We start from the raw sequence: 17,597 nt of genomic DNA on the forward strand, positions 1-17,597 counted from the left end.
GACAGGGAAGCAGGTTTTCTGTGGCATTTCATCAGTTTGTTTTGGAATGTGTTGATTTTAGAGGACCAGCAAGCATCTTCCACGTGGCTATGATCTGCAGGCACTGGAAAAAACGTCTGCATGTAAAATACAGGTTGGAAAAGCATTTGATTAGCTGAGTTGAGTGAATGAGCTTTTCAAAGGAAAGTCTCAGAGAAGGAAAAAAAATCAGAGACGGACACTTAGGGGAAGGGAGGAGAAAAAGCAAGGAGGGAAGGCAGAGGTGGAATGGTTAGAGGTCTGTGTGGAGGTGGTGGGGGGGTGGTGGAAGGGAGGTAGTATGTTCCTGAACCTGGGTATGTGGGGAATTCAGGGTCAAGGGACAAACATGGAAGGGTTTAGAGAGGCAGAATACTGTGAAAATGCCATTGATTTGGGATCTGGGTAATTGGTTGCCATTTGAGAGAGAGGTTTCAGGAGAATAGGGTGTGGATGCATATTTCAATAAGTCAAGAAATAGTGGGTATGAAAAAAAGACAGATACAGACATATCTCTGATAGCAATATTCTGGCCGCCCCCCCCCCCGCCCCTTTTTTTTTGAGACAGAGTTTCGCTCTTGTTGCCCAGGCTGGAGTGCAATGACTTGATCTTGGCTCACTGCAACCTCCACCTCCCAAGTTCAAGCGATTCTCCTGCCTCAGCCTTCCAAGTAGCTGGGACTGCAGGCGCCTGTCACCACGCCCGGCTAATTTTTTTATTTTTAGTACAGATGGGGTTTCACCATGTTGGCCAGGCAGGCTGGTCCCGAACTCCTGACCTCAAGTGATCCGCCTGCCTTGGCCTCCCAAACTGCTGGGATTACAGGTGTTAGCCACCGCGCCCAGCCGTGAATTCTGTTTTTCAAGAAGTTTGGTACGGTAGGCACATTAAATGCGAAACATCCAAGGGAGAACCCATGATATTCACACCTCACCCCACCCTCCTCCCACATCTCCTATCACATTTCCTATCTCAGTGCATGGCTTCCCCTCTAGACTGTAAGCTCCATGAGGTCAGGGGTCACACCTGCTGTCTGGGTGGATGTCTCACCAGCATCCAGCATGGAGTCTGCATGTTGCATAAATGCATAAATTAGGTTAGGACCCTGTCCTGTGGGTGTACAACCAAAGACCCAAGCCCACTGCTGGCACCATCCCCTAATCTCCACTCCCCTCACAAAAGAGGCCTATTGGTTGACCTCAGGATAGGAAAGGGCAACTAGTCCCAGGGAGACTTGAGAGGCCATTGACCTCCTCCCTGGGCTCCCACAGCAATCTGCTCTCTTTGCCTTTCCTATACCCCCTACAGTCCAGCATGTGGGGCTCTAATCCAAGTTGTCTGCCACCCTCCAGCCCACAGTCAGGAACAGCTATGGGCAGCTGGCATCTCTTCTTGGCCCCCATCACTCTATCCTTGACCAGCTTCTTCACCATGGTCTGCCCTCTCTGTCCTCCTGTCTTCCTGGAGTTCTGGGGATAGTAGGGAATGGAAAAGGGGTACTGGGGAAATAAAGCCTCACTGAGAAAATAAAGCCTCACTGAGAATGGACCCCAAGGTCTTCCTTGGTGGATTCCCAGGGAACTCCCCTCCCTCCCCCATATTCATGTGTCTCTCTGGCGATCTGGGAATCTGTCTCCCTCACGTTAGTCTCTGTCGGGTTTTCTTTTTTTTCCTTGGGAGAGGAGATGAAGGGAAGTGAAAGGGGGAACCAAAACGGGGGAGGGTCTTTGCGGGGCCGCAGTCTTTGGAATTGCGGGCGATAAATCAACTAAGTCTCTTTAATATTGTCTTTCAGAAGTTCACACACACTCACACACAGATCAGAACAAGGCGGGGCCGCCGAGGGGAGCGGGGAGCGGGGACTTGGGAGGTCCATAGCCTGGATTCCCTTCTGCCCGGCTGCCCAGGGGCTGGGGTGGGTGGAAGGGAGTATTTACAGAGCGTTTACAGGCAGGTTTCTTATCCCAGGGAGAAGGGTCCTACACCAGGAACTTCCCAAATGTCCTTAAAAAAACAAAAGGAAAGGTTCTGGGATTAGCAAGAAAATAGGCAGAGACCTGGGTGGAGGAGGGACAAAAATGTACTTGCAAAAAACAGGAGTGTGGGGGCCTTACTACCCTAGGGCTCTGTCCTTTTGCCGGAAGAAAGGGAGGGGTCTGTCCGTCTGTGGGTGAAGCCTGGAGCCACAAACCCAATCACTGGACTGAATCACCCCGCGGAGAAGAAAAGAAGGCGGAGCCTGCCGACCTGGAGGCGGGGTTTTGTCAGAGCTGGGGCGGAGCTTATAGAGGAGGCGGGGTTTTAGGGACCAAACCGAGGTTGCTCGGTTGGGGGCGCTACACTTTGAGGGTGAGGGGGCCTGGAGCGACTGAGGGTCCCGCGTTTGGCTGGGATCCCGGAAAGCGGCGTCCCTGGGGGTGTGGGTTTTGGAGGGGTTCCTGAGGAACTGGATTCGGAGCTTGCTCGCAAGGCGAGACGTTCCGTGGAGGCGGAGTTTACGATGTAGCCAAGTCTGACGGCCCCAGAAACGGGTGTGCAGGGCGCCCATTGGGTCCGCGGTATGACTGCAGAAAGAGCCTGGGAGATCGAGGGGCGCAGAGTGGGGCCGGACCGGGGGTGTTTTTAGGGATCCCAGTAGTTCTCGTGGTGCTGCGCGGCGATGATGATGACTACAGTGAGGATGGTACAGAGCACCATGGCCGCGATGCCCACGGCCAGGGAGATGAAGGAGAAGTTCCGGGCCTCGCGTGAAGCGATCTCGGCCGACACCATGTCTCCGCGGGCCAAGGCCGTGCGCACCTACGGAGGAGGGGTGGGGGAAGGAGGTCAAAGAACTGCGGCCTCGTTCGAACGCCTCAGCCTTTCTCTAAGATGGTCCCCAGAACGCCCAGAACTCCCTGTCCCCGCCCCCAAACCGAGTATGCCCCTGCCCCCTACCTGCACGGCCTTGAAGATAGCAATGATGCCAGTAGGCCAGAAGCAACAGATGGTGGTCAGCACCGCGATGGGCATGTAGTCGTGTGGCGGGCGCCTCGGCTCCAGTAGGGCCAGCCCTGGGCCCTGGGGCGGCGGGGGGAGAGTGGAGGTCACTCCTGTCCCCCCCGGGGTCCCGCCTGCATATGGCTGTGGAAGGAAATTTGGGGGGAAGGGGCATCACTCCGACCCTCTCCAAGCCTACCAGCGTTGGGCGGCTGGCAGAGTGGCTTTAAAAGCACAATTTTTACCTATGGCTTCTCAAAATGAAGCACCCATTACCCTTCCAGGACACCCATAAATTCCACCTAAGCCCCTCTCCTCCCTTCCTTGCTTCATTAACCACCATATTCTTGGGCTTTCTACATTCTCTCCTGCAAGGTATGGTCCCACTGGGGCTGTCCTGGCCTCACGTCAGACCTTGTTTCTTCCCTCCAGACACCTACCAGGCCTCCCCTACCCACTTAGTCCCAGGCTTCTCCCACATCCCTCTTGGTTCCCAGCTTCCATTCCCTCCCCTCCCTCGCCAGGCGGTTTCCTACTTTCAGACCTCCTCTGAACCTCTAGGCTCCGATCCCCCTCCCAGGCCCTGACTTTGGGCACCAGTAGACTCCTACTCCTGGGTCTCTCCCTAGTCCTTCCTGTCTCAGGCTCCCTTCTTTCTAGGGCTTGTCCCGGGAACACTACCTGTTCCCTGCCCTTGTTCCTCTATCCTACCAGCCCCCAGCGTATCCCCAATTTCAAGTCCTGTATCGCGCCCCACTCTTTCCCATGCCCCTGTCTGCCCGGCACTCACCGTGCCCACCGGGTAGACCGGCACGTAAGCAGTGCAGGGCTGCAGCTGCAGGGGGTATCCGGGCGCTACGTAGCCCCCCAGCGGCAGCGTGCCCACAGTCCCCGCGTGCGTGGGCACCACGAAGCCGGGGGCCTGAGCAGTCTGGGCTGGCGCTGGCGGGGGCGGGGCGGCGGCAGCGGGCGGAGGCGGGGGAAGTGGGCCCTCGAAGCGAGTCTCCTGCAGGTAAGGGTCGGGTGGCATGCGGGGCAAGGTAGCGCAGCCGGGTGGGGGTGCCCCGGCAGCAGGGCCGGGAGGGGCGTGGTGGGGGGGCCTCGGCAGCGTGGCGGAGGAGGAGGGACCGCGCTGAGCGGTGGCCGCGGAAGAGGCCAGGCCCCCTGCCCCTAAGCGCGGGAGGGTGGCGGTGCCAGACTGATGGTAGTGGTGGTGGTGGTGATGGTGTGAGGAAGGGGCTGCCTGTGGCGGTGGGGCTGGGGGTTCGGCTGGAGGCTGAGGGGCATTGTAGGGCGGTGGAGAAGTGTGAGGGACTGAGTCTGGGAGTCCTGGGGGAGGTGAGTGGAGGAGAGTATAAGACGAAAGATGACACAGTGATGAGTTGAGGAGGGGGTAAGGGGAAACACAGCCGGTCAGGGATGGAGAAAGATAATGGGAGAGACACACAGAGAGAGACGGGTGAGAAACCATCTCTAATTTGAGGGGGCAAGAGAGGGGCTGTATCTAGGCCATCTGCCCCCCTCCTTCTTCCTTCCAATCTAGTTTTGAGGTCACAACTCTGGTCTGCTTCTTTTCTGTCTTTTTCATCACCATGCACCCAGCTCTCACCTGCAGACCCAATCCCCTCTCCTTTGCTATAGCTGCCTTTGGGCTGGCCTATCGGAGCTAGTCCTGTGTGTGCGTATGCATAGACATGCAACCCTGTGTTAATATGTGCTCAATTCAACAGTTGTATAAACACATGTGGGATGACATGTGTTCCACTCTGCTGTTCCTTCAGTGGGGGGAGGAGTGCCCCAGCCTCTGTGAGAATCTCGGGACCTCTTTTAGGGCAGATTAAGAAGAGCCCTCTGGATTTTGCTCCCTTGACAACCCCCATCTGGTCATGTCTCCATATTTCCCCACAGGATGTCTCCATGCCAGCCAGTGATTGTCCATCTGTCACTCCCAATGATGCCATCCCTGCAGAACCTGGCTGTAGCTCCTTCACCTTCTCAACCTACCCCCCTGCCCATGTTGTTGGCAAGGGGCAGAGGCTGCGACTGGAAAGAGGAAAGGAAGAGAAAGGGGGAGACAGAAAGAAGAGGAGGACTGGGGGAGTGTTGAGAGCTGGAGAGAAGGGAAATGAAATAGAACCACAGCTGAGGACGGGTAAGGGAGGGGGTTGGGGCAAGGGGGACGGAGAGTCTGGAGACAGTGGAGGGAGTGGGAGGTTTTGTTATTGTTTTTACCTGACTTTTCGGATGACATGCCTGCGGTCTCGCTGGGACAGGGTCTCTGCAGCCGGAGTAGGGGTCCTTGGCCGGTGCTGGAGTCTGGGTGCTGGATGGCGCAGCCGGCAGCAGCGCAGAGATGGAGAGATGAAGGCAGCGGCGGGGGGGCGGGGGGGGGGCGGGCGGAGGGAGAGCGGGGAGGGGGGGAGCTTAAAGGGACCGAGGCGAGGGAGGGGGAGCGCTTCAGACGTTTCCCACTCGGTCTCTCTCTGCTCTCGGACCACCTCTCTCCTCCTCTCACCCCGGCATTCAAGCCCCCAGTTTGGGCTCCTTTGGAGTTGTCATGGAAACACGGAGGCTAGACCAGGCGAGGCGGGTGGGACTAAGGAAAGGAAGGAGGGAGAGAGAACTCTCTGGAGTCTCCCCCTCCAAGACTCACTTAGTGATTGTATTGTGGGAGGAAGTGAACAGGTTCTCAGTGGAGTTAATAACCCAGGTGCCTCCAGAGGCAGGTCGTCTCCCCCTCTTAGCTCCCTGCAAGTTGCCAGGGTCTTCTCCCAAATCCTTGGCCCCAGTTTCCTCCTCTTTAGAAGAGATAAATACTTGTGTGTGAGAGAGAATTGTGCAGAGTTCAGAACTGCGATGGTCTGAAAAGTTCCCAGGGTATGGTGAACCTGCCAACCTAGCAGTAAAGAGGGAGGCCCAGGTCTGTAATTCAGGGGGAGCTGGGCCTTGGAGGGAAAGGGAGAGAGAGTTTGGGCGGTGTGCATACATACCTTCTTCCTCCAGGACTAAGGAGCTGAAGCTCTTTTGGAGGGGGTAGGGGGTATGACTTAACTGCTCATTTCTGGCAGCTCTGTTGGTAATGTGTGCTTGTTCCCCCACTTTCCCTTTGCTTTTGAGGCTGCTTAGAGTCTCTGGGCCGGTCAATGTTCAGATCCATTCCCTAAACCCCCCTACTCCCACCCACCACCTCCCACCAAGACGCATCTCCACCTCCTGAGTCGACCTGCGGTACAGCGTTATTAGTCTTTTTATTTGCTTATTGCATCTTGGGAGCGCGTGGGTGGGTGAAGGGAGCGAGGATAGGAAGTCTATGGAGATTTACACCAGTTTTTTTTTTTTTTAAAACAAAAACATAGCCAGATAATCATTATTCTTCCCTTACGTCCCCCCAGCCCCCACCTGGGGCAGTCGCTCTCCCGGCTGCGTCCCTTTTCGTCCATGTCCTAGCGGAGACTACAGAGCAGTACAGAGGCTCTCGCTGAAACCAGTCCCAGGCTCCAGAGAGTCAGATCACGGTTTCACACCAGTCGTTCTGGTCACTTAGGCGTTCGCGTGAGCCCTCAACCCCTTACCGCCACGCCATCGTCACTCTGCACCATTCTGAGCGCAAAAATGGTTTGACTGAGACAAATTTAGACCAAGCAATGACCTTGTAAACAGAGAGAGGGGCTCAGACATGCTGATAAATCCTTATCTCTAGAGAAACGTTTTTAAATGCTAAGTAAAAGCCCTAACAAGTAAAAGCCCTGAGGCACTAGGGTGTCGGGTAGGGGTCACAGGCGGAGAGATGGGGCGCCTGGGGGTCTCGGTAGGGAGCCACCCACAGATAACTCAGAGAGCCAGATTCTAGGGGTCGCTCACGTTGAAAGACTGGTCGAAATTACGCGGGCATGAGTCAGCGCATCCCTACGCGCCCTCCGCCCCTTGAGGGTGGGTCGCTTATAGGGAGGGGAGTAGAGTAGGGCAGGAGAAACTGGGCCAGGCTGCACTTAGCTCAAGGGGCCTCGAGGACTCTCCGCGTCTCTGGAGACAAGGGCACTACACGCACTTCAGAATGAAGAGTTGTAAGTCGCTGACCTGGGGCGGACTGGAGGGTGGGGTGGGGGTGGGTGTTGAGGGTCACGCCTGGACTGGCATCAGCCCTCCAGGCCACCCTGCCACTCACCCAGCACACGGCAGAATGCAGAGGACTACCTTTCCCTAGTTCGCCCCCTGGCCGCCCCTTGGGGAATGAAAACTTCGTGTTCTGCTGCGGAGCCAGACGCCTGTATGGGGAAGTGGGGAGAATCAAGGCGGGGAAATCGGACCTTTGGGTCGCTGGGGGCAACGAAGCCTGGAGAGGCCTTCTTCCCATTCCCAGAATATGTTTGCTGCTTTTTCCTCTCCCCACTGGCCTAAATGGATCGCTCCGCCTATTTCCTCCCCAGCACCTAGGGCGCAATGGAATATTCCATTGCCCCTCCTGTCCTGGGTCTGTGTTGCGGGGAACGCTCGCGCGGTTGCCAGAGAAAGCCCCGGACGTGACGGATTTGTGCGACCCCAAGCAGCCCGCCCTTCCCCCTCCCATCCGTCATTCCCCTGCGCTCTCTTTCGTCACCCTTCCCCCACCCCGTGGGTTCCAGACTTGGGATAAGCAAACAGCGGGTTGAGCGAGGCCTACGGACCCAGGCCAGGTGGGAGTTTGCACTCTTCAAGGGTCCTGGGCTGCTGCTCAGGGGTATTACAGAACTCCGCGTTGTTCATGGCTGGGGCGATGCATTAGGAAGATCCTGGACCTAGGGAACAAGTCCCCCGAACGCTGAGTTGGGGGCGGGACTTCGGGTGCGCGTTGGTGCGTCAACGTGGTGGGGGGGTGTGTTTGTAGGGAGAGGGCTGGAGTAAGTTAAAAGTAGGCTGTTTTGTGACACGGACCTGGTGTGGAAGCGAGAGGAGGTGGCTTGATTGCCGGGCGTCTGTTCCGAGGGAGGAGGGTGTTGCCATCTCCCTCACAGGCCCTTATCACCCCTTTCTCAGGCGGGAGCATGCTGGGGCTCTGGAGGCAGCGGCTCCCCGCGGCGTGGGTCCTGCCCTTGTTGCCTTTCCTGCCGCTGCTGTTGCTTGCAGCCCCCGCGCCCCACCGCGCGTCCTACAAGCCGGTCATCGTGGTGCATGGGCTCTTCGACAGCTCGTACAGCTTCCGCCACCTGCTGGAATACATCAATGAGGTCTGGCAGGGGACACCTGGGTGCAGGGCGTTAGAGGCGTCTACTGTGGCAGGGGAGGGAGAGCGGGGAACTGAAAGCCACCCCTCTGGGCCTGCCCAGTTCCTCAGGGAGCTGGTGCTGGCGTGGGGGAGAGTTGGGGGACGGGATCCCTGGTTCTAGCAGGGTACAATAGACCTGTGGACGCGGGCCAGGGGGTGGCGTGTGGGAGCTTCTTAGCCTATCCCCGGTGGCTGCATTGCCCCCTTCCCACAGACACACCCCGGGACTGTGGTGACAGTGCTCGATCTCTTCGATGGGAGAGAGAGCTTGCGACCCCTGTGGGAACAGGTGCAAGGGTTCCGAGAGGCTGTGGTCCCCATCATGGCAAAGGCCCCTCAAGGGGTGCATCTCATCTGCTACTCGCAGGGTAGGCGACTCCCCTGCCCCTAACTCCTAAGCCCTATCTGAGGCTTGATCCTTATCTGAGGGACACTTCCTAATGTCCCTTTTTCTGAACCACATTGCTCCAGACACAACCCTGGTACCTGAGCCCCTCCTTTCTGACTTCCCTCAGCACCTGGGTCTCATCTCTGTCTTGAATGGGAGGGAGGCTCCCTACACTGCTGCCCCTTTGTTTCCTATTACCCATGGTTCTTGGACATAAGGGCTAATGGGGCAGGTAAAAACATCCTAGAATTAGAGGCAGGAGGCCCAGCATCTAATTTGGGCTCAGTCACTTATATGATGTGTGACCTTTTGGCACAGGGTGTGCCTTCCGTAAGCCTCAGTCTCCTTTATGTACAGTGTGTGTCTGTGTGTGTCTGTGTATGTGTGTGTGGTGGTGGGGGTAGGGGGTGCTGCTGGCTTTGCTGTCCTTAAGTGCTTGCCCAGTGTGGTGTTCTGCCTACAGGGGGCCTTGTGTGCCGGGCTCTGCTTTCTGTCATGGATGATCACAATGTGGATTCTTTCATCTCCCTCTCCTCTCCACAGATGGGACAGTATGGAGGTGAGTGGGCACTAGACTCCATAGAATGCCCTGAGTTTTGGGGGAACAGAGGTTTATGGTCACTTAGCACTGCCATTCTCTTGCCAGACACGGACTACTTGAAGTGGCTCTTCCCCACCTCCATGCGGTCTAACCTCTATCGGATCTGCTACAGCCCCTGGGGCCAGGAATTCTCCATCTGCAACTACTGGCATGGTGAGTGGGGATGCTGAACTGTGGTTTCCATGGATCAGGTCAGTTGCTTCCACCTCTGCTACAACCAATAGCAGTGATGACAATAAAGATAACTTACATTTATTGAGTTATTTGAACAGGCTCTGTTCAGAATTTTTTTTTTTTTTTGAGATGGAGTCTTGTTCTGTTGCCCAGGCTGGAGTGCAGTGCACCATCTCGGCTCACTGCAACCTCCGCCTCCCAGGTTCAAGCAATCCTCCTGCCTCAGTCCCCCTAGTAGCTGGGATTACAGGCAGGTGCCATCATGCCCGGCTAAGTTTTGTATTTTAAGTAGAGATGGAGTTTCGCCGTGTTGGCCAGGCTGGTGTCGAGCTCCTGACCTCGGGTGATCCACTCGCCTCGGCCTCCCAAAGTGCTGGGATTACAGGTGTGAACCATTGCCCCTGGCCCAGAATGTTTTAAGTGTGTCATCTTATTGCCTTAGAAGGTTTAGTCTGATGTGGGAGTTAGCAAACCTTGTCTATAAAGGGCCAGAGAGTAAATATTTTTGACCTTGTAGGACATATAGTCTGTTTCACAACTCCTCAATTCTGCTGTTGTAGTGTGAAAACAGCCGTGTACCATATGTGAATGAATGTGCCTGTGTTCCAATAAAACTTCATTTACAAAAACAAGTAGCAGGCTGGATTTGGCCCTTTGGTCACAGTTGCCAACCTCTAGACCAGACCATGGGGCCAGAATACTTGGGTTTGAATCTTGACCCTATTGGGTGCCTTTGGGCAAGTTACTTAACCATTCTGTTACTCAGTTTTCCTTATCTGTAAAGTATTATAGCATGTACTTCACCAGGTGCTTGTAAGGATTAAATAAATAAATGAATGCAATGTACTTTGAATAGTACCTGGCTCATATAGTAGATACTAGATAAAAGTACTTGCTATTGCCAGGTGTGGTGGCTCACACCTGTAATCCCAATATCTTGGGAGGTGGAGGTGGGCGTATCACCTGAGGTCGGGTTCGAGACCAGCCTGGCCAACATGGTGAAACCCCATCTCTACTAAAAATACAAAAAAAATTAGCTGAATGTGGGCACATGCTTGTAATCCCAGCTACTCGGGATGCTGAGTCAGGAGAATTGCTTGAACCCGGGAGGCAGATGTTGCAGTGAGCAGAGATCGTGCCACTGCACTTCAGCCTGGGTGACAGAGTGAGATTTCGTCTAAAAAAAAAAAAAGTACTTTACTTGTTACTATGTTTACAGTTGTTATCACTACTATTATTATTTGGAGATGGAGTCTCACTGTGTCTCCCAGGATGGAGTGCAGTGGTGCAGTCTCGGCTCACTGTAACCTCCACCTCCTGGGTTCAAGTGATTCCAGCGCCCCGAGTAGTTGGGATTACAGGCATGCACTGCCACGCCTGGCTAACTTTTGTATTTTTAGTAGAGACAGGGTTTTGCCATGTTAGCCAGGCTGGTCTCAAACTCCCGACTTCAAATGATCCACCTGCCTCGACCTCCCAAAGTGCTGGGATTACAGGCGTGAGCCACCACACCTGGCCCACATTATCACTACTATTTTATTACTATCCACCTTGACTATTGCTGCAGCTTCCTTATTGGGCTTTTCACCACCAGTCTTGCCTCCCTTTTCTGCTTCTTTTTCTAACTGCCGTTTGTACCCAGATCCCCACCATGATGACTTGTACCTCAATGCCAGCAGCTTCCTGGCCCTGATCAATGGGGAAAGAGACCATCCCAATGCCACAGGTGAGAATTCAGGCTCCTACCTGTGTTGCTTTTTCTGCTTCTTTGACTCCCTATGTCTCCCTCTCCAACCTGGCCTGACCTCTGTGGCTGACTCAGCCTCTCTTCTTCCCATCCTACAGTATGGCGGAAGAACTTTCTTCGTGTGGGCCACCTGGTGCTGATTGGGGGCCCTGATGATGGTGTTATTACTCCCTGGCAGTCCAGGTAATAAGGGATTGTGTGGCCTGAAGATTGGCTAAAGACATCCCCCAACCCCAATTGGTCTTTATCTCATGCCTAAACTGGCCTGCTCCTTCCACTGTTCAGTTAGTGCTCCTCCCCTCCATTCATCATGTCACCCAAGACCAAAACCTGGGAGTCATATCCCAACCCCTTGTATCAAGCCAGTCACTAAGTCCTGCTGACTCTTCTCCTCTCCATTCCTATCACCCCCTCCCCCACTTTATAAAAACTTTTAATTTTGAAATTCTTATAGATTCATAGGAAATTGCAAAGATAGTATAGAGACGCCCTTCACCCAGCTTCCCCCAGTGGTTGCATCCTATGTAATTATAGCACAGTATCAAAACCAGGAAATTCACATTGGCTCAATGTGTGTATGTAGTTCTATACCATTTTATCACATTTCCTACCACCTCTTTACTTACCTGGACTATTATAACAGCCTCCAGCTTTGTCCCCTCCATCCTGCTCCTTAGAAAAAAATCCATGGCTCCATGAAACTATGTGCTTGCCTGTGTTATAGGTCACCATGTGTGATCTGTAATGTCACCTGAGCTACTTGAATCACTCAACAAATATTTATTCAACATTATGGGCACAGGCTTGTTCTGGGCCCTGGGGATGCAGTGGTAAATAAAAGAGAAGTCCCTAATGTTATGTAGCTTATATTCTAGTTTGTAAGACAGTTGATACATATATACAAATATATATGTCTGGTAATGAGGCAGGAAAGGATTAGAGGATGACCGGGGCCTAGTTTCAATAGTGGCCGAAGAAGTCCTCCTGGAAAAGTCACCATTCAATTAGAGACTGAAGAAAGTGAAGGAGGGAGTTGTGCTCTGGGTGGAAGAACCCCCCAGGGAGAAGGTCTGGCACCCGCAGAGGCCCTGAGGCACGTGTGAGGAATAAGGAGGCCAGCACGGCTAGTGCACAAGGAGCTGGGGAGATGACAGGAGAGGAGCTAAAAGTGGTAGCAGGGGACCAGGCATGTCAAATCTTAGCAGGCCAAGGTAAGGCCCTTGATATTTTTTTCTTTTCTTTTTTGTGATAAAATATACATAACATAAAATTGCCATTTTAACCATTTAAAAATGTACAGTTTCGTGGCATTAAGTATACTCACATTGTTGTAAAACCATCACCCATCAGTAGCATCTATCTCCAGAACTTCTTTTTCCCCAAACTGAAACTGTATACCCATTAAAAAATAGACCGGGTGTGGTGGCTCACGCCTGTAATCCCAGCACTTTGGGAGGCCGAGGCAGTGGATCACCTGAGGTCGGGAGTTCGAGACTAGCCCAACCAACATGGAGGAACCCCGTCTGTACTAAAAATACAAAACTAGCTGGGTGTGGTGATGCATGCATGTAATCCCAGCTACTTGGGAGGCTGAGGCAGGAGAATCGCTTGAACCTGAGAGGCAGAGGTTGCGGTGAGCTGAGATTGCGCCATTGCACTCCAGCCTGGGCAACAAGAGCGAAACTCCATCTCAAAAAAAAAAAAAAAAATATATATATATATATATATATATATATATATATATATCTATCTATCTATCTATCTATATCTTCATCCCTATTTCCCAACAGTCCTGGTAACCAGGCTTTTGATTTTTTTTAAAATTCTGAGTGAGATGGGAAGGCACTGGACAGTTTTCAGTGAAGGCAGGACATCCCTTACAATATTGTAATAATATAATAGTAAGTGATGAGTTTTATATACATCATGTCATTTCACATCTACCACAACCCTATGAATGATAGTGATAGCTCATGGTTATATAACATTTTTAATGTTCCAAGTCACTGTTTCTTTCTTTTTTTTTTTTTGGAGACAGAGTTTTGCTCTTGTCGCCCAGGCTAGAGTGTAATAGCACAATCTCGGCTCACTGCAACCTCCGCCTCCTGGGTTCAAGCCATTCTCCTGCCACACCTCCCAAGTGGCTGGGACTACAGGCGCCCACCACCACGCCTGGCTAATTTTTAGTATTTCTGGTAGAGACGGGGTTTCACTGTGTTAGCCAGGATGGTCTCGATCTCCTGACCTTGTGATCCGCCTGCTTCGGCCTCCCGAAGTGTTGGGATTACAGGCGTGAGCCACCGCGCCTGGCCAATATATATATATATAGATATATATTTTTTGAGTTGGAGTCTCGCTCGGTTGCCCAGGCTGGAGTGCAGTGGCGTGATCTCAGCTCACTGCAAGCTTTGCCTCCCAGGTTCATGCCATTCTCCTGCCGCAGCCTCCTGAGTCACTGGGACTATAGGCACCCGCCACCACGCCCGACTAATTTTTTTTGTATTTTTAGTAGAGACGGGGTTTCACTGTGTTAGCCAGGATGGTTTTGATCTCCTGACCTCATGATCCACCCACCTTGGCCTCTCAAAGTGCTAGGATTATAGGCGTGAGCCCACGCGCCCGGCCTTGCCTGGTCAATATTTTTTAATTAAAAGATTTTAACTCCATCTGGCTGGGTGCGGTGGCTCACGCCTATAATCCCAGCACTTTGGGAAGCCAAGGCGGGTGGATCACCTGAGGTCAGGAGTTCGAGAACAGCTAGCTAACATGGAGAAACCCCATCTCTACTAAAAATACAAAAATTAGCCGGGCCTGGTGGCGCACGCCTGTAGTTCCAGCTACTCAGGAGACTGAGGCAGGAGAACTGCTTGAAACCAGGAGGTGGAGGTTGCAATGAGCCGACAGGGTGCCACTGCACTCCAGCCTGGGCGACAGAGCAAGGCTCTGTCTCAAAAAAAAAGAAAAAAAAAATTTTAAGACCTTTTTATTTTGAAATAATTTCATACTTAAGAAAAGTTTGCACCTGTAATCCTAGCACTTTGGGAGGCCGAGGCGTGAGCCCAGGGGTTTGAGACCAGCCTGGGCAACATGGCAAAACCCTGTCTTTACCTAAAATACAAAAATTAGCTGGGCGTGGTGGTGTGCCCTTGTAGTCCTAGCTGCTCGGGAGGCTGAGGTACGAGAATTGCTTGAGCCTAGGAGGTCAAGCCTGCAGTGAGCCGAGATCTCGCCATTGCACTCCTGCCTGGGTGACAGAGTAAGACCCTGTCTCAAGAAAAAAAAAAAAAAAGTTACCAAAATAGCAAAAAGCAGTCATTTATACTCCTCACCTAGATTTCGCAAATGTTAACATTTTGTCATGTTTACATTAATATCTTTTTTCTCTAAATATATATACATTTATTTATATATGTTAATGTTATATTTAAATATAAACATAGATTCAAATTTCCCTGAATATGCACTCACAGATTACTCAAATTTTTCCAACTGTCCTTACAGAAAAAAATATACAGTGGAAGATCCAAATCAGGATCTTGAGTTGCATGATTTTGCTATGTCTCTTTAGTATCTTTTTTTTTTTTTTTGAGGTGGAGTTTCACTCTTGTTGCCCAGGCTGGAGTGCAATGGCAAATCTCGGCCCACTGCAACCTCCGCCTGCCAGGTTCAAGTGATTCTCCTGCCTTAGCCTCCCGAGTAGCTGGGATTATAGGCGCCCGCCACCATGCCCAACTAATTTTGTATTTTTAGTAGAGACGGGCTTTCTCCATGTTGGCCAGGCTGGTCTCAAACTCCTGACCTCAGGTGATCCACCCTCCTTGGTCTCCCAAAGTGCTGGGATTACAGGCATGAGCCACCACACCTGGCCGTTTTTTTTTTTTTTTTGAGACAAAGTCTCTGTTGCCAGGCTGGAGTGCAGTGGCGTGATCTCAGCTCACTGCAACCTCTGCCTCCCAAGTTCAAGTGTGCCTCAGCCTCCCGAGTAGCTGGGATTACAGGTATATGCCACCACACCCAGCTAATTTTTATATTTTTAGTAGAGATGGGGTTTCACCATGTTGGCCAGGCTGGTCTCGAACTGCTGACCTCAGGTGATCTGCCCACCTCGGTCTCCCAAAGTGCTGGGATTACAGGCATGAGCCACTGCGCCAGCCCTCTTTAGTATCTTTTAATCTGGAATGGTTTTTAGTCTTTGTCCATGACATTGATATTTTCGAAGCATATTGTTCAGCTGTTGTGTAGAATTTCCCTCAGTGTGAGTTGGATATTTCCTCATGCTTAGATAATAATTTTTTTTTTTTTTTTTTTTTTTTTTGAGATGGAGTCTCATTCTGTTATCCAAGCAGGACGGCAGTGGCGCCATCCCGGCTCACTGCAACCTTTGCGTCCCAGAATCAAGCAATTCTCCTGCCTCTGCCTCCTGAGTAGCTGGGATTACAGGTGCCCACCACGCCCAACTAATTTTGTATTTTTAGTAGAGACAGGGTTTCTCCATGTTGGCCAGGCTGGTCTCGAATTCCTGACCTCAGGTGATCCACCCTCCTCGGCCTCCCAAAGTGCTGGGATTACAGGCTTGAGCCACCACGCCCAGCTAATTTTGTATTTTTAGTAGAGATGGGGTTTCACCATGTTGGCCAGGCTGGTCTTGAACTCCCGACCTCAGGTGATCCGCCGGCCTTGGCCTCCCAAAGTGCTGGGATTACAGGTGTGAGCCACCTCGCCCGGCCGGTAATGCATTTTTGATGGGGTTTCTACAGAAATGAGGTTGTATCTTCAGTGTATCACCTCATGAAGTACATTATATCCAGTAAAGTATTTTTGAGTGTCCTCCCTGCTACCTGTCTCTCCAGTAGGCCTTGGGTTCCTTTGGGACCTTAGCCCACCTTGATTTCTTCCTTTCCTTTTTCCTTTTCTTTTTTCTTTCTTTTTCCTTTCCTTTCCTTTCCTTTTTGAGATGGGGTCCCGCTCTATCACCCAGGCTGGAGTGCAGTGGTGCGATCTCGACTCAATGCAACCTCCACCTCCCTGGTTCAAGTAATTATCCTGCCTCAGCCTCTTGAGTAGCTGGGCTTACAGGCATCTGCCACCATGCCCAGCTAATTTTTGTATTTTTGGTAGAGATGGGGTTTCACCATTTTGGTCAGGCTGGTCTGGAACTCCTGGCCTCAGGTGATTTGCCTGCCTTGGCCTCCCAAAGTGCTGCAATTACAGGCGTGTGCCACTGCGCCCGGCCAGATTTTCTCCAGCTCTTCTGATAACCTCCCCCCAAATCTCTTTGTAGCTTCTTTGGTTTCTATGATGCAAATGAGACCGTCCTGGAGATGGAGGAGCAACTGGTGAGCCCCCTGGGATTACTTCCCCTTCTAGCCGCTGTCCCACCTTATTCCAGAGCCCTCTCTGTGACTCCTGAGCTGAAGGGTTCACCCTGTGGGGAGGAGGTCCAGGATCCCAGCAGTAACTCACTTTGTCTCTCCTTGTGTCTCTCTTCCATGTTTCCACGCCCCTTCGACCACCTTGAAGGTTTATCTGCGGGATTCTTTTGGGTTGAAGACTCTATTGGCCCGGGGGGCCATAGTGAGGTGTCCAATGGCCGGAATCTCCCACACCACCTGGCACTCCAACCGTACCCTTTATGAGACCTGCATTGAACCTTGGCTCTCCTGAGGATATATTCAGGGGTCCCCAGGAACTCCTCGGTCCAGAGACCAAGTGGTGGCCTTGGAAAGCAGATGTCAGGCTTTGGTGTGCCTGTGACCACCTCATTGCTCCCATATTATCCCCCGTTTTTAGTAGAGACGGGGTTTTAGTAGAGACTTGGCCTCCCAGAACCCCCTTCCTCTGCTCCTCCGTGAATGACAATTCCAGGTCTCCCCTACCTCATGTCCTCTCATTTGGGGGATTGCTCCGTGCTGTCCCTTTCTCTCAAGGCCGAAGTTGGGAAGTGAGAAACCATGTTTTTAACTTGTGGCTGCTTTTGCTGCTGCTGCTCCTCCGTATCTGGCTGTATGGGTGGAGAACCCACCCCCTGCCCACCACAGGGGTCTCCTTCCAGGCCACTCAGGACATTTTTAGCTTCTCTTCTCCCCATGTTCCCTTTTTTCTCTAAAGTCCCCTGTCATCAGCCCTCCCAACTCCTAAGAGGGACTACCCATGAGAGTGGGGTTCTGAGGCTCCCCTATGGGGACAGTTCCGTTCTTGAAGTGTCAGTGTTGGGGAATATCTGTGGCCTATGAGGCCCATCTCAGGTTTGGGGATCCCCCAGTCCCTATGATCAGTGTTGGAGTACCCCCCTGGGAGAGCCTAGTTTCTTTGAGGCCCCAGGCCCTCTTTTAACTACCCTTGAATAGGTGTTATCCCTGTATTTATGGAAATAAAGTTCCATTTCCTCAGTGTGACTTGGCTCATTTCCAGGTGGAGGGGACCTGGCTCCCCAAGGAGGGTGGGGAC

At 52.4% G+C, this 17,597-nt stretch overlaps 2 protein-coding genes across 11 annotated transcripts; one reads left to right on the top strand and one right to left on the bottom strand.

The window, feature by feature from the left end:
- Positions 1–1,783: 1,783 nt before the first annotated feature.
- PRRT1 (proline rich transmembrane protein 1) lies at positions 1,784–7,509 on the bottom strand. Of its 7 annotated transcripts, none has more exons than XM_054557345.2 (7): positions 7,164–7,502; positions 6,398–6,598; positions 5,231–5,594; positions 3,789–4,004; positions 2,957–3,142; positions 2,137–2,818; positions 1,784–2,023 (listed from the first exon to the last, which is right to left on the bottom strand). In XM_054557345.2, the coding sequence occupies exons 3-7, from the start codon at positions 5,247–5,249 to the stop codon at positions 1,999–2,001; spliced, it is 1,128 nt and encodes a 375-aa protein (XP_054413320.1). In that variant the 5' UTR covers positions 5,250–5,594; positions 6,398–6,598; positions 7,164–7,502; the 3' UTR covers positions 1,784–1,998. The 7 variants fall into 7 exon arrangements, with proteins under 7 accessions (XP_054413320.1, XP_054413322.1, XP_054413321.1 ...); XM_054557347.2 differs by lacking the exon at positions 7,164–7,502 and adding an exon at positions 6,860–6,963; XM_054557346.2 differs by lacking the exon at positions 7,164–7,502 and having other exon boundaries at positions 5,231–5,321; positions 5,514–5,594; positions 6,398–6,813.
- PPT2 (palmitoyl-protein thioesterase 2) lies at positions 6,942–17,539 on the top strand. 4 transcript variants are annotated; one of them, XM_002816689.6, is made up of 9 exons: positions 6,942–7,062; positions 8,012–8,202; positions 8,455–8,608; positions 9,092–9,187; positions 9,275–9,382; positions 11,046–11,129; positions 11,249–11,333; positions 16,432–16,486; positions 16,671–17,539. In XM_002816689.6, the coding sequence occupies exons 1-9, from the start codon at positions 7,053–7,055 to the stop codon at positions 16,812–16,814; spliced, it is 927 nt and encodes a 308-aa protein (XP_002816735.1). In that variant the 5' UTR covers positions 6,942–7,052; the 3' UTR covers positions 16,815–17,539. The 4 variants fall into 4 exon arrangements, with proteins under 4 accessions (XP_002816735.1, XP_054413326.1, XP_009239988.1 ...); XM_009241713.3 differs by lacking the exon at positions 6,942–7,062 and adding an exon at positions 7,528–7,671; XM_009241711.3 differs by lacking the exon at positions 6,942–7,062 and adding an exon at positions 7,695–7,829.
- The last annotated feature ends 58 nt before the right edge of the window (positions 17,540–17,597 follow it).

This window comes from Pongo abelii, chromosome 5 (assembly GCF_028885655.2).
Source record: "Pongo abelii isolate AG06213 chromosome 5, NHGRI_mPonAbe1-v2.0_pri, whole genome shotgun sequence".
NCBI classification, from domain to species: Eukaryota; Metazoa; Chordata; class Mammalia; order Primates; family Hominidae; genus Pongo; species Pongo abelii.